At 45.6% G+C, this 15574-nt stretch overlaps 1 protein-coding gene across 2 annotated transcripts in view; it reads left to right on the top strand.

Annotated features, from left to right (window-relative positions):
* ABTB3 (ankyrin repeat and BTB domain containing 3) overlaps positions 1-15574 on the top strand; it is a 256079-nt gene that overhangs the window by 147228 nt on the left and 93277 nt on the right. For both annotated transcript variants that reach the window (XM_070410983.1, XM_070410984.1), the window contains exon 3: positions 6813-7017. In XM_070410983.1, coding sequence (XP_070267084.1) covers positions 6813-7017 — 205 coding nt within the window. The remainder of the gene's footprint in view (positions 1-6812; positions 7018-15574) is intronic.

The raw sequence follows: 15574 nt of genomic DNA on the forward strand, positions 1-15574 counted from the left end.
CCCTGGCCCCGCTGCTGATGTGAGTCAAGTTCCTAACCTGTTCTGAGCCTCAGTTTCCCACAACAGAGAGAATAATAGTCCTTCACTTAGAGTGTAGCTGTGGTGATTTGATGGGCTAATGCCCATGAAGGAGTTTGCCACATGCCTGGCACACAGTGAGGCTCTATGAATAGTGTCTGTTCACTTGCTTGTCATGACAAGATTCCTTTAAAGCATATATCAGATCATCTCTCCTCTAGTCAGAATCCTCCACTGGTTCCCATCTGAACCAGAGAAAAACCCAAAGTTCTCAGAATTGCTTCCAGGCCCTCCACCCATATCACTCAGACATCTTCCACTCTCCCCTCTGACCCACTGAACTGCAGCCACCCGGGCCCCACGCTGTTCCTTGAACATAGCAGGCATACCTCAGGACCTTTGCACTTCCTGATCCCTCTTCCTGGACCACTCTTCCTCCAGATATCCATGACCTTCAAGTCTCACCCAATGTGACCTTCTCAATGAGGCTTTCCCTGACCATCCTATTTGAAATTAGGACACACACACACACACACACACACACACACACACACACACCCCGACCTGGCCTGCTGGCTCATTTGTTGGAGCATCATCTCATACACCATGGGTCAGTGTGTCCAATTCCCCAGTCAGAGCACATACCTGGATTGCGAGTTCCGTCCCCAGTCGAGGCAAGTACGGGAAGCAGCTGATCGATGTTTCTCCCCCCACCCCCACCCCCCACTCTCTCTCAAGTCAATGGACATGTCTGGGGATAAGGATAAAATTATGACCCTTTGAGGACCTTTATCCCCCTCTCTGCCTCACCCTTCTCTCCAGCAGTTACCCTATCGCATTCTCTCATTTTTGTTGTTGTGTTGTTATTTATTTTAATAATAGCTTCACTGAGATATAATTGAAATACAAATCACCTATTTAGAGTACACAATTCAATGATGTCTAGTCTGTTTCCTGAGCTGTGCAGCCATAACCACACTCGGTTTTAGGACATTTTTATTACCCCCAAAACCTGATACCATTAGCAGTCACTGCCCTTCCCTTAGTCACGCCCTATATTACTCTTCTATTTGTTTAATTGTCTGTCTCTCCCTACTACTATATAGTCTCAGGGAGAGTAAAGATTTTGTTTTGTTCGTTGATGTAACCCCAGCACCAAGAACACTGCCTGGCACACAGTAGGTCCTCAAGGAATACTAAGAGCAGGGAAGAGAGAGGAAGAGAGAGACAGAGGTGGCGAGAAGGGAGGGATTGTCAAAAGGTGAGGATGCCACAGTTTGAGCAGTGACGTGTCATGCTTGCACCCCCTAATTTAGGGCTGTGCTCTCTGAACCCTGCCAACCAAAGGGAAGTAAAATCGTACTTACTTGGGATCCCATTGATTGTCAATGACTTAGCTGTGTGTTAGTTCCCGGTGGGACTAGAGCTTTGAGCTCAGAAATGCGTGGCTTATGCTAAAGCATGAATGGGTGTGAGAGTCTGGACAATCCTGAACTGTTAAAAGCTTCGGGATCCAGAAAGCAACGTGTGCCTCCTCCCGTGGGAATTCCCTACACCAGGACAGGCATGTGGAACCTCTGGGAAGCGAGGTAGTCGCTGATTCAAGCCGTAGGGGGTCCTTGCGGTCACTAAATCTACTTTCTTGGCACCTGAACTTGGAAACTGCATTTCCGTTCTCATCAAACCCCCAAAGTCACGAGATGCCTGCAGTCAGAGGGGCTCCCCATTACCCATCATTCACTTGATTTTTCTTAAAAGTTTGGGTACCATGGACCCCTTTGGCAATCTGGTGGAGCCCATTGACCCTGCCGCAGAATATTTTTAAATGCATAAAATGAAGTGCCTGTGTTTACAAAAGAAACCAATTACACTAAGATTTTCATCCAAATTGTGGTGTAGTAATTATGTGCTTTTTCAGTAGCACATTAGCAAGTTCTAGCAGCAGCTCTGATGACCCCATTAGTTGGAGGTGGTGATGTGTGCGAAGATATTTTGAGACATCTGCAACCATTGCGACGGGATGAGGGAACGTCTGCCTTTTAACAGCTCCCCGAGGATTGAGATATAGAGGGTCCGAGCAGCTCCCTCGGGGGAACATCACTCTCAGAGGAAGTGCTAAGATGCACCCAGGACAGGACCCTGAAAACGCAGAACCTGGCCACAGTGTGGTCATGTCTGCATGGGCGTAGCATGGGCACCACTCCTCTGGCCCACACACTTCGGTCTCTTGTGGTCTCAACGGTTTGTCTTGGGGTATAGTTAGGACCCCTCAGGAGGCAGCCAATCAATGATTCTCTCTCATCATTGATGTTTATATCTCTCCCTCTTCCTTCTTCTCTGAAATTAATAAAAAAAAATATATTGTTTTAAAAAGAAGAAGAAGAAAGGATTTGCTAAAATATCTGCACTTCACCTAAGCAGGCAGTCTGCAGGAGCAGCTTGTGGCCTAAATTGTTTTTAAGGACAATTTGCTCTGCAAATTAAATGCTGTCATTGCGGTTGAATGTTGACTTTCGCATATGAATTGTTGGCACACAAATGGGTGCTGCTAATTGCCAGTGGGTTTTGTACATTCATTAAGCGGGGCCCCGTAGAACATATGCGAGGAAGCGCTTTGGTAAGCCACGTGGGCGACTGAAGATAATGAAATTGCCTTCTTTGCTGGCCTGCCTGTGATTTAGACCAGCTTGCACTGTGGCCTGAATCAATACAGCCTTGCTCTCTCTGTGCGCAAAGAGCTGTTCTTCATATTCAGAGGTTACTCTGCCGGAGTGGATTCTAGAAACCACTGTTTTTCCAGCAAAGACGAGGTGGAGAGAATTTCTTCCCAGCCATCAGGGCTCTTCTTTTTTTTTTTTTTTTTTTTTTTTTTTTTTTTTTTTTTTTTTTTTTTAAATATATTTTATTGATTTTCCACAGAGAGGAAGGGAGAGAGATAGAGAGTTAGAAACATCGATCAGCTGCCTCCTGCACATCTCCCACTGGGGATGTGCCCGCAACCCAGGTACATGCCCTTGACCGGAATCGAACCTGGGACCCCTGAGTCCGCAGGCCGACGCTCTATCCACTGAGCCAAACCGGTTTTGGCATCAGGGCTCTTCTTGAATCCGGCTGTTGTCCAGGTTGGAGGGCAGAGCCCCTGACCGTGACCTTCTTAATAGCCAGTAATCATATCAGCAGCAGCTGATGTTGTTGAACTAGGAAACTATGAAAAGTCTATATGAATTATCTCCACTATGGCCGTTACTGTCCACATGGACATGGCAGTGGAGGTGAGAAGAGGGTAAACAACTTGTCTTAGATCAACCTCACCTGTGAGCTGAAGGGCTGGAGCTTGGACCCTCTTATGGCTTGGGGTGAAAACACACCCACTATTTGTGGAGCCCCTACTGTGTGCCAAGTGCTTTAAATACATTAATGGTATTAATGTTCCCATTTCACAGATAGGAAAACTGAGACTTGGAAGGATAGATGCCTGCCCCGAGGCAGAGTCATCATTCAAACCCAGTTGTTGTTTTTCTTTTTCTAATTTGCTGTGCTGTGTCCAATTCAGTTTTGCCTTCTGAGCACCTAACACATTGCCCATAGCAGGGGGAATATCCGTTGCATGTCAAACGAATAAATGAATGACCCACAGTGAACTGGTCTATAAAATAAATAAATAAATAAATGAAGCTGAAGAAAATGTGACAGGTGAGGGGAACTCTTCATGAAACTCCAATAAAATGGTAAATACTCGATTGAACTGAATTTTGAATTCAGAGAACTAGAACTGAACCTCTGTATGTCTAAAATATTTGGATGAGGAGCTAAATCAAGATCCCACAAAGGTCCCCAAACATTCACAGGCTGGTGATTCTTTAACCAGAAGCCCTAGGAAATGTGCTAGGTGACGTACTGAACATCACAGGTGACCTAGAGTCCGACAGGCAGTCCAGGTCTCTTTCCCTGAACCAGTGAGGACGTCTGGGGGTATTGGGGCCACCCAGTCTCCCCACTGAGGCCAGGGGGGAAAGCAGAGGCCCTGGGTTTTCTCACTCTTGAACCAACTCGACTCTACATTTGGTCCTGTCCCATCCCGTACCCGTGTCCTCTGAGATCTTGCCTGGACTCTCCTGGGGACATCCCAGTCTTGCCCCCAAGCTCCCAATTAACCACCCATTGGACAGTCATTAATTATAGTAATTGCTTCCTGCTGTTTAAAGGGAAAAACTGAGGACTTCATTAAAAAATGCCTCCTCCTGTAATCTTTTCACACTTCACCATGAACTTGTTGCTCCCACTCAATGAGGCAATCACAACAGGGCCATTAATTTAAAGCTGTGTGTAAAAAGGGTTTCTGGGTTGTCTATCCAATGTGTCACCAGGAAAAAAAAGCAGGGGTGAGGGGAGGGGGGAAAAAACAAAACAGCCCTAATTGCTTGGACAAGGGGGTCTCTCTCCTTGTTTGAAATGCAGATGGCTCTTCCTAGAGTCTAGCTGCCTCAGGTCCCAGGGTTGTGGGAGGTTTGAAAACGTGCTGTAGTGAGTGGTAGCTGACCGAGGATGAAATGAAGAGCAGGGGAGGATGTGAAGGTGCTGCCTGAGCTCAGGCTAACAGAGGCGCCAACTGCTGGTACGTGAGGCCGTTTGTCCCAGGGCACTCACGTGGGGTGTGCAGGAGGATGGCTTAGTCGGAGATGAGCTGATAACCTGAGTCTGGCGGGTTAGAGTAGCGTTTCCCAAACAGCAGCACAGGAGACGGTTGTAGGTGATACAGAAAACACTTTAAATTTTTAATTGGCATGAATTTTTTATGAGTGCCAGAAAAATATTGGTTTTCCATTTATGGCACTGATAGGGGGTTTCCTTTTCCAATGAATTTATTTGTGGGGAAAGAATGAGCCAATTTAAAGAAAATATTACGTAAATAAATTGTACCTGCGGCACACAGATTACGAGGGAAGTCATGATGGTGATTCCCACATGGTTACACATGGATGTTCAAGTCGGTTCCTAGAGACAGGCTCCTGCTGCCCCGACTCAGGGCAGCTCATTACAAGTGATTTATGGTTTGGGAGTCATGAAGCTGGCAGGTGAGGCAGCAGAGAGCACATACATAAAGCAGGGCTTAAAGTGGAGCTAGTGGTTATAGAATCCCTGTGCCAATTTCATCTCCAATGGCCAGCCCTGCTCAGACATCCTTGGGGCCTCTGATCCAAGGACTAGGCTGAAAACGATGGTGATGATGATGGTGATGGTGTGATGATGATGTTGACAGAAATGATGATGAAATGATGGTGGTGGTGACGATGATGATGTTGATGGAAATGATGATGAAATGATGGTGATGATGTTGATAGAAATGATGCAATGATGATGGTGGTGGTGATGATGTTGATGGAAATGATGATGAAATGATGGTGGTGGTGATGATGGCAGTCTGAGTCCAGAGAGCACCTTCCTAGCCACTGTACTACATTGCTCCTTCAGGAACAGAACAAGGAATAAGTCATGGTCTCTGCCCTGGAGGCTCCGTAGATGTGTGGATAGATAACTGGGAAACATGACAGAGTTAAACAAGTAATGTTTTAGCCATATTAGCAGGTGTTGCAGGTACACAGGGGAAGGGAAGATTGATTCTGACTGGGGGCATTCTGGAGGGCTCCATGTAAGAAGAGGCATTTGATCACAGCCTTGAAGGTCTTCAGTAGTTGGGAGCATGAAAGGATGGGCACTCTACGGTGTGAAACAATAAAAACAAAAGCAGGGAACCTGGAAGTGCAGGGCGAGCTGAATGATGCTCAGGAGGAGATGGTTAGCCCACCCGAGGCAAAAGGCTCCCCATTGTCTTGGAGGATAGAGGGGTGGTGCCGGGGCCCTAAGCACGGACCCGTTTCTTTTCTCCACTCCCTTTTGGTTTTTCTTGTTTTGAGCTTTTTTTTATGGGAGCTCTCAAGAAAAACAGATGGAAAAGTGAGTGTACTCCAAGTTGACCTGAGATGGAAGTTACAAGAAAATAAAAACTACTACTTCCGGAAGCTTATTATTCCGATAGTACCTACCAGGTAGCACACTCCATAACTCAAAACTCAGAAACTACAGAAATGTTGGATAAAAAGGAATATTACCCACAATCCCACTAGGCAGACAAATCCGTGGTCAACATTTTGATTTTTTTTTAATATTTACTCAGTACATACTTTTTAATAGCATAATCCTAATCACACTGTATGCAGTTTTGAATTTCACTCTTTTCCCACTCACCATTTTAACATCAGGATTTTTTTGTGACATGGCACCTCTATGTAAACATTTTTAATGACTTGCATAAGTTGATGATGGTATCCTGTGGATGTACCAGAGTTTATTTAACCACGCTCTTATTTTTAAACATTTGTTTCTTTGTCAACTTGTGGACCCTGTAAATAAGGTTTGGGTGAAAATCCTTGTGCATGAAGATTTTGCTGCATTTTGGATTCCAACACTGGGACGGAGTCCCAGAAATGGAATTACTGAATCAAGGGTAAATGGCATCTGTTAACACCTTGGCTGCAAAATGCCAGCTATCCTTAAGACGGACTTGGAGCTGGACCAGGCGGCACTGGGCTTCACTCAGAAAAGGAGGGTGAAGACCGCGGGCATGAGAGTCACACGTGTCCAGGTTGAAATCTGTCTCTGCTTCTGACGACCCTTGACACCTTGAGTCTCAGTTTCCTTTGTCGATGAAACAGGATTTCTCAGGGAACTTCAGGCACATCTTTTCTGCAAGTCTTTGCTGCCTGAGGGATCTGAACTCTTACTTCTGTCTACAGGCGACCTGGTGTCCCGAGCAATGCACCACCTGCAGCCCCTCAATGCCAAGCACCACGGCAACGGCACCCCCCTGCACCACAAGCAGGGGGCGCTCTACTGGGAGCCTGAGGCCCTGTACACCCTTTGCTATTTCATGCACTGCCCGCAAATGGAGTGGGAAAATCCCAACGTGGAGCCTTCCAAAGTCAACCTCCAGGTGGAAAGGTAAGACTTGCCTTCGCTTTGCCAAAGGGAGGAGCTTCCCCTCTGGCCATCACCGCCTAGTGGTGGGAGGGTGGGCACTGCCTCCTTTCATGGAGGCGCGGGGTGGGGGAGGGGAGGGATGCTGGGATCAGGATTGCCCAGCTCCCAGAGATTCACTGGAGAGGTCCAGATGGGAACCATGGGCCTGAGGAGATACCCGAGACCCTGGTGGAGTCTTGGAAGTGGGATTTCATAGAGCAGGTCCAGTTCCAGGTAAAAAAAAAAAAAAAAAAAATGACCTAGGTCAGAAGAGCAAGTCTGCAAATTCTGGGGGAGGTGAAGGTCTGGATAGTGCAGGGTAGCCTCCTTGTGAAGGCAGCTTTGGGGGATGCCAGCTCCTGGAGTGTTACCTGCATTTCATTCTGGCTGCCCGAGACCCTCCGAGGGGTAGGGGGGTTAGACCATCAATACCTGCTCATCCAGAATGGGCCACGCGGGGGGGGGGGGGGGGGGGGGGGGGGAGACTGGTTTGCTGGGGGAAGCAGAATCCTCACGGGAAAGAAAAACAGGGGAGAAAGAAGGGAGAGCTTGCTGGGAGACGAAGCCCCCTCTGACCGGCTTCTGCTGCTCCTTGGCTCCATCCTTCTGCTTCCCCATGCCTCAGTTTCCCCATCTGTAAACCAGTGGCTGAGCTAAGTGGTTCCCATGTTCCCTTCTTTCAGGAAAACCCCAGGGTTTCCTGAGGATAGTTCCACCCTGTCGGAGGCAGGGCATCAGAAACCACCCTGCAGGCATCCCCACTTCCTCTGGGAACCTGTCCACAGAGCTCACCTCCCAGTGTCTCATGAATCAGCCCCCCCCCCGCCCCCCCCGCCCTCCACACAGGCCTCTTTCCTCCAGCTCCCGTGGTAGTGACCCCTGTCGATCAGAACAGTGGTTAAGAGTACAGGCTCTGTGACCCAGACACTGAGTTCAAATCCAGGCTCTTCCAATGAAAAGCCAGGGGGCCTGCCCTGGCCAGTGTGGCTCAGTTGGTTGGGCATCATCTGTGTACCACAAGGTTGCAAGTTCGATTTCTCAGTCAGGGCACATGCCTGGGTTGCAGCCTCGATCCCCAGTAGCGGATGTGCGGGAGGCAGCTGGTCCATGTTTCTCTCTCCTTCTCCTTTTCTCTCTCTCTCTAAAAATCAATAAAAATATTTTTTTAATCCAGGGGGCCTTGGGAAAGGGCCTTCACCTCTTTGTGCCTCAGCTTCTTCATCTGCATTGTAGGACTACTAAGAGTAATCCTTTCATGGGGCTGTTGGAAGATTAGATGAATTGAATAGTGCCCAGCACATAGTAAGTGCTCAATAAATATTCGCTTTTTATTGTTGTAGATATTATCTGCATGTAGCTAAACAATTCCCATTTGGCCTCAGTGCAGTTTTCCTTTCTCTGTTAAATGTTTCCAAGTTGTTTTAAAATTCTCATTGGATGCTCTGTGCCTGCCAGAATGCATTCGGGCTTAAAAGTGGGCTCCGCCACAAAACCGCGTCTCTTGGCTTTCAGTTTGGGGAAGAAGATGGAGCGTGGGCTAGACAGAAGTTGCCTTTAAAAAAAAAAAAAAAACAAATCCCAAGTTAGCTTTAAGATTTCAATCCAGTCTGGAGTTAGCTTAAATCAGGGGCTTACTCACGTCTCCCACTATCCAGGCCAAATCAGTGGGTACCCTGTGCCTCTCTTCATGTGCCAAACATGCCCCAAATGAGAGATGGCAAAATGTCCCTGGTCCCCAGGCAGAAATAACCTCGGTCAGACACACCAAGACGCCCCTTTCTGTGAGCGTGAATCCTGAGAATGGAGAGAATGGAAACCGCTGGCCTGTGGAGAGCCTGTGTCTGCAGCCCCCAGCCCCCATCCACTGCTTGTACAAAGCACATTTTCTCTGACTCAACCCCTCACGTCTTCAGCTCCCACCTCTAAGCAGATGACCCCCCCTCACCATCCCCAGCCAGACATCGCCTTCTCTGACCTCCATTCTAGGAAGACCCCTAAGGTTTCCACTTTCTGAGACAAGGTTTAATGAGGATGAGCCGCCGGGGAGGACGGGAAAGAGAACACGGCCCAGGAGCTGTTGGAGTCATGTATCCCGGTCTTTCCATTCCTTTTTGGTTGAATTTTCAGGCAACAACACAAAACACAAAGTGGAGCGTGTCATGTTTGAGCTCTGTTCACTTTGGTCCTCTGGAAAGGGTATGGATTTAGGAGCCGGGTGGGCCTCTGAGTTTGGGTCCCAGCTCTGCCTCTTCCAGCTCTGAGACCTTGAACAGGTCATTTCCTCAGCTTTAAATGAGAGCAAGCCCAGCCTCCCGGGACTGGCGTCAACAAGGAGTTAGATTTATAGCCATGACATCAGTGCCATGACCTCCCTTTGTCCCCGTCTCCCAAAAAGTAGGTGATGTTATGCTCTTTTCTTGTTGTTGTTCTAAAATACTGTTATCATGTCCTACAGAAGCCTGTGTGTGATTCCTTCTAGACAAAAGCTATTTCTTCCTTTCCCTGATGGGACAGGCATTGGTGTTTAGCATCTGAAAACATACATTTCCTTCAGACAAGAGAGAGCCTCTAACTGTTTCAGTCAAGTGTTCACACCGATTGCATCCTAAATCCTCCATCAACAAGGCATTTCCAGCGGGAGGTAGGACTTGAATCAGGAGTTGCTTTCTTCTCTCTCTTTCTGTCTCCTCTCCCCCACTCCCCCCAAATCAAACAAGATTTCCTTGACTCTTTACTTCTATTCTGGCAAAGGCAGGAAGGGCCACGGTGTTCATAAGGTTTTCCACGAGTCCAGAAGTTCTTCCGGGAACGGGTCTGAAGAATAGTATGCTTTTGCTCATGCCCGGCAGAAAGGCTGAGAAATATCGGTTGACTGAAATACGGATTGTGTTGTGCCTGAAACCATTTCTCCTTGTCAGAAGAGCCTTTCTTGGCTGGAGCATTTGGATCAAGGCCCACATGCACCATTTTCCTCTTTCACGCGGGCACAGCTTTAGGGTTGCTGCGTTTGTTTTGGATAGCTTCATTTTTCACTGTGGGATTTTGAAGAAACTCAGTGCCAGTCTGAAATTTCTGTCATTTAAATTTTTCCAGAACTTTTGGCTTCTATTTTTTTGAACTTCTGAAATCTTTCGGGTACCTCAGATATTTTTATGAAAAAGAAAACCCAAACAAATCTTGTGAGATTATGATTAGGCAATATTTCTTCTCCTTAATGTTGAGGGTAGGGGCCACGTGAGGCTACTGTTTTAAAATGGAACCATCGTAAATCATGATAAGATTTTCTTTCCCTCCATCATTACTGGAAGCATCGGTGATTCCTAGATGCATTTTGGTTATGGGTGATTTCAGTAGTTTGTTGCCACAAAATGAAAAATAGCAGGATAAATAGGAGTATTCTGTTGCCTGCGGTAGCTGGTAATGCCTCAGAGAGATGTTGATCAGCTTCACCTAGAACACTAGACAGTTAGGCAGTTCTACTCTCCCCCAGTCTCACTAAAAACGAACCAGAATGTGAGCCTCGGCAGTGGTAACTCTCAGTCCTTTTGCAAGAAGAGCTGTACGATGTGGTGGACTGTCTACGAGGGGAATCTCAACCACAAACCCAAGTATACCATCACCAACCACTTATTTGAGGAAAACTAGAGGGAGAAGCAAAATAGTCTTAACAAATGGAAGCCCTGACACTTGAAGAAATCGGTTTAATAAGGCAAACACAACTGACACTAGAAGTTAATGGTACCCAAATACATCTTCCAAGACATTCACCCTATTGAAAGATCACCTCAGATATATCTGTTCTTAATGCTTTTTCATCATCTGTGGCCTTTGTGACACAGTGATTTTTCAAATTTCAACATGCTCCAATAGACAGATCCAGGGTTATGTGAAATTTCCGGCATTCTAGGTATAACTCTTTCCCATTAAGAAATGTCTCTGACTCCAAGTGAGTGGAAGCATCCTTGATGCAAGCAACACTGGCAAGGCTGAAAACAAACTCTAGGAATGCTTAGTTGTAAAAGTTGAACCTACTATGACTGCTTAAAGCAGAAAATAAAACTTCCGAGGGGTCCAGTCTAGGCAGAGGTTACCAAATCCTTTTTCCTTCCTCATGAGAATTTGACCTGGGTTAATTCGCTAACTCTGTTTCTCTGGAAACCTGCTAAAATTTTCAGTATTAACCATGTTATCAAGCAACATTGCTTGTGGTCAGATTGACCCTAGATTGATCCATTAAATCTGGTTTGGTAGTCCTATAAATACTTCATAAACATCCAGAGCTTGGGGCTGCTTTGAATTCATTGATTCTGATAACTGGCAATGTTTGCACAGGAGCCTTGGCAGCTATTTTTATGGAGTTGTTACAAGAGATATTGGGGTTCATAAACTAGGGAAGTTTTCCCATCCCCCCGAGTGGATCTCCTCTCCTTGCACATGAGTGTCACCTGGATAGAAGATAGCTCTGGAATGGCTGGGTGCATTGCTATTAGGACTTCCACTAAAAGGGACATCTGATGTTGTCCCATGGTAGTCCCATGAGTCTAAATGTTTAGTGGAGCTTAAGACTGCTGGTGGACATTGAAGCCAGAGAACCTGGCTTTGAGGATACACAAGCTGGAACGATGCCCAAGTTGCACCCCATCCAGCAGAGACCTCCCATTCTCCAGGGCTGGGCACAGACACTTGACCTCACACCACTGAGGCTAGGCATTGTACACTCCCAACAGGACCTCTGTCACCATTACCCCTGAAAGCTCAGTGTCTCTGCTAACACCCTATCAGCTCTATGTTCCACCCATGTCACACCACTGGCTTCCCAATCAGTGGAGCCCAGGCCACATGCCTGCACCGTAGCTGCAAGGGAGTCTGGGAAGGTGAATTTCTACCTTGTTGAACAATGGATTAATCATATGGGAATATTCCAAACACAGTAAGATCATCAGTGATTCTGGGCAACCAAAAAAGTTGACAAAGTTCCACTATACTCTTCTATTTTACTTTATAAAATAAATAAATCACAAGTGAATCATTTGCACAATTTAGTACTTTTGAGCATTATTGGCCACACATCTCACAGGACCTCACTAGCTGTTCCTGGCATCCTAAGCAGGGATGCAGAAGCCTAATCCCAGGGGAAGAATTCTACTTCCTCATCTTCTTATGGGCAGTGATCACACCTGGTGCAAAAGTTCCCCAAATACCCAGCCCAGTGCTCGTAGGTCCTGGAGAAATTCAGAGTGAGTCGATGAATGAGACACGATAGAGGAGAGGACCATATATTAGGCCTATTTTATGCAGAGCTATATGGGAGCTTCTGTGGACTGGCCTGGCATCTCAGCCACCATATAAATGATTCTAAGGGGAAAATAATTATGTTGCCTTCTAACATAATTAGAATTATGTTTTAAAACATGATTCATTTGTAACTCGAGCATTGCTGCAATTTATTTCATCTGGCGAGGGTGAAAACAAACTCTAATCCCAATAGTTTCAAACTGTAAGTTACAGCCCATTAATGGGCCATTAAATCAATGCAGTGCAGAGCCTGGCAAACTATACCCCATAGGCCAAATCTGGCCCACTGCCTGTTTTTATAAAGTTTTATTGGAACACAGCCATGCTCATTTGTTTACACATTGTTTATGGCTGCTTTTGCACTTTTGATTTAGTTGTGACGGACATCAAATGGCTCAGGAGCCTGAAAAATACTCTGGCCCTTTCCAGAAAAATTTGCTGACCCTTGATGTTCTGAGTTGTAACCTGCATTTTTTAAAATGAGGTAGAATTGAATTAAAATGTAAAATTAGAATATTTTACATAAGGAAAAGTAAGTATGTTTTATGAAACTTTTTTTCAGTTATGTTAACTGGCATTGATTAACTTACCCAAGATCATGTAGTTAAAGTTGCAGAACTAGTGTTTGAACTCTTGGAGTCAGACCCTGGTCTGTGCTTGTATTCATGAGTTTGTTTTGCTATCGATGGGCTATAGTTTTAAAGAAATAATGTTTGACTCATCCCTAATCCCTAAAAATTTTTAAATAATCCTGACTGTTTATAGGATATAAAACTAATATACGTATTAAATAAAATGTGGTAAGTACAAAACAACAATAAAGAAGGAATGTTGGATCACCCATAGTCTGCATTCAGGAATAAGCACTGAGACCATGTGGGGCATTTCCTTCCGACCTTAGTTTTCTGTTGATATGTAATTTTTTGTGGTTTTTTCACAAAATAAACATACATAGTTGATCTCTATTATTGAATAATCTTCAAAAGCAGGGTTTTTCAATGGCCTGTTCGATTATTGGACATGGGATTTAATGTCAAGAGAGACCTGGGAACAAGCATGCTGAATGTGCTTTATGTCGAGGATGATAAAACAGAGGCCTAGTTGGATGAGGGAAAATGTCTGGAGTCATAGCACACAAGCACATTTGCAGTACCTCAGTGCCTTTGCACATGTTTTTCCCTCTTCCTGGACTACTGTCTCCCTTCTGCTCCATCATCTGACTACCTCTATCATTTCATCCTTCAAGACTCATTTTAGGTATCACCTCCTCCAAGAACCCTTTTCTACTACCTCAGGATGCACTGAGTGTCCATCCAGGGCCTAGTTCAGTGCATAGCATATAGGAACTGCTCAATAAATGCTTGTGGAACTGAACAGAGCAGGGTCTGAAACCTGTGAGTTCTGGCCCATGGCCCAGAGAGCCATATTGCTGTTGTCAACTCAGGCAGCCCTCAGCTTAGTACTGGCTCTGCTGTTCCCTTGCCCCAGGCCCAGTCCTCAGCTATAAACAAGAAATAATAATCCTACTGCATGGAGTAATTTCAATGACTGGTAACTAACTTCTGTAAAAGCCAGACATAATCACGGAAACAGCAGTTGATCCATTAATGGCAAGAATTATGATTTACTCCTTTAATCTAGGTTGACCTCTTCTTAGATATTATAAGAGATTTTGATTGACACATAGTATGTGGCAGGCCCTGCTCTATACCCTTTATATGTATTAACTGATTCAACCTTCACAATTCCCCTTGAGGTAGGAGGCTAGCCTTACCTCTCCCCATTTTACAGATGAGGAAACTGAGATGCAGCGAGGTTATGCAACTTCACATATGGGCAGGTCTGTGAGTATCAAAAATATCAAATGAATGCTGGGTGGCTATAGCATTCATGGGGGGCAGGAAGGTGAGAGAAAAGAAAGTGAGATCTTGTTCGGAAAAGGTGTTGGATACAGCAACAAACTAGACTGGAAGGAAAGTTGAGAGACTGGCCAAGACATCAGGACTTTCTCCTATAAGCAGTGAAAAGCCAGAAGGGATTCAAGAAGGGAAATGAGACCAGAACTGGATCTGACACCTCGTAAGCTCTCCTTAACAGCAGCATTAGGATGCCAGAAGGAAAGTAATCGACATTTGATGAGCACCTACTATGTGCCATGTACTATGGAGGCACTTTACTTAACAGAGTTTAATCGAATCCTTACATCAACTTCGTGAAGTAGAAATGTCTTCATCTACAGATGAGACAATTATTCTAATTGCTGCTCAGTAGGAAAAGGCTATTTGGAAGCTTTTGAGGTAACATTAAAGACCTTCACAGCACGTTAATTATATCTCTGGATTTTTTTTTTTCTGGAGCCAGAATGCCTGAGTTAATATCTTGGTTCTAACTCTTATTAACTGTGTGACTTTGAACAAGTTACTTAACCATTCTGAGTCAGTTTTCTTATCAGTGAAAAGGGAGATACCATAGATTCTGTTTCAGAGGGCTGTTATGAAGCACTTCAATATTTATTTGTGTGTATGTATATATATTTATATCTCACTTAAAAATCCAGCACACATTAGGCTCTTTATGGATAATGGCCATTATTATTCTCACTGTCGTGGTGCTTATAACCTGGGTGTACACGCTAGCAGGGCTTTTCAAACATCGATGTGCACTTGAACCCCCTGGGAGCTCATTAAAATGCAGATTCTGTTCATTAGGTCTGGGGTGGGGCCTGAGATGCTTCATCTCTAACAAGCTCCCAGGTGAAGTGATGCCGCTGGGCCATGAGCCACTCTGTGAATAACAAGATATTACGTGTTTTGTGTGTTTGGCATTTATTTCCCCAACCTACTCCAATCCCCATTTTTAAGTTACATAAGGGCAAAAAAACAAGCTTTTATGGTGACTTTTGCTCTCTGGTAGAGCTTGGCACATAATAGGGGCCTAGTAAACACTTCCCAGGCTTTGGGGGCTGGATTGAGCCTTGCAGGGCCTCTCCCCCCCTAACTTCATGAGATGCCAGATAGGTCCCGCTGCAATTTCCATGATGGATGGATTCCAGAGGTCCGACGTGGCCGGTCTGCGGGATGCTCAGGCTCTGGAGCAGCGGCCAAGGGAAGACGCTGAGCCTCGAATATAATGATCATCTTTAGCCTAGCGAGGTGGCCAACAGATCTAAAGTAGCTCAGGGATAGCAAATTAGCGACAAGCATGCAAGGGAAGGATGAGGCAGGAGTGACAGGTGTCCTCCCTG

Source organism: Myotis yumanensis, unplaced genomic scaffold, assembly GCF_028538775.1.
Source record: "Myotis yumanensis isolate MYYU_CA2020_CCGP unplaced genomic scaffold, mMyoYum1.0.hap1 SCAF_3, whole genome shotgun sequence".
Classification (NCBI taxonomy): domain Eukaryota; kingdom Metazoa; phylum Chordata; class Mammalia; order Chiroptera; family Vespertilionidae; genus Myotis; species Myotis yumanensis.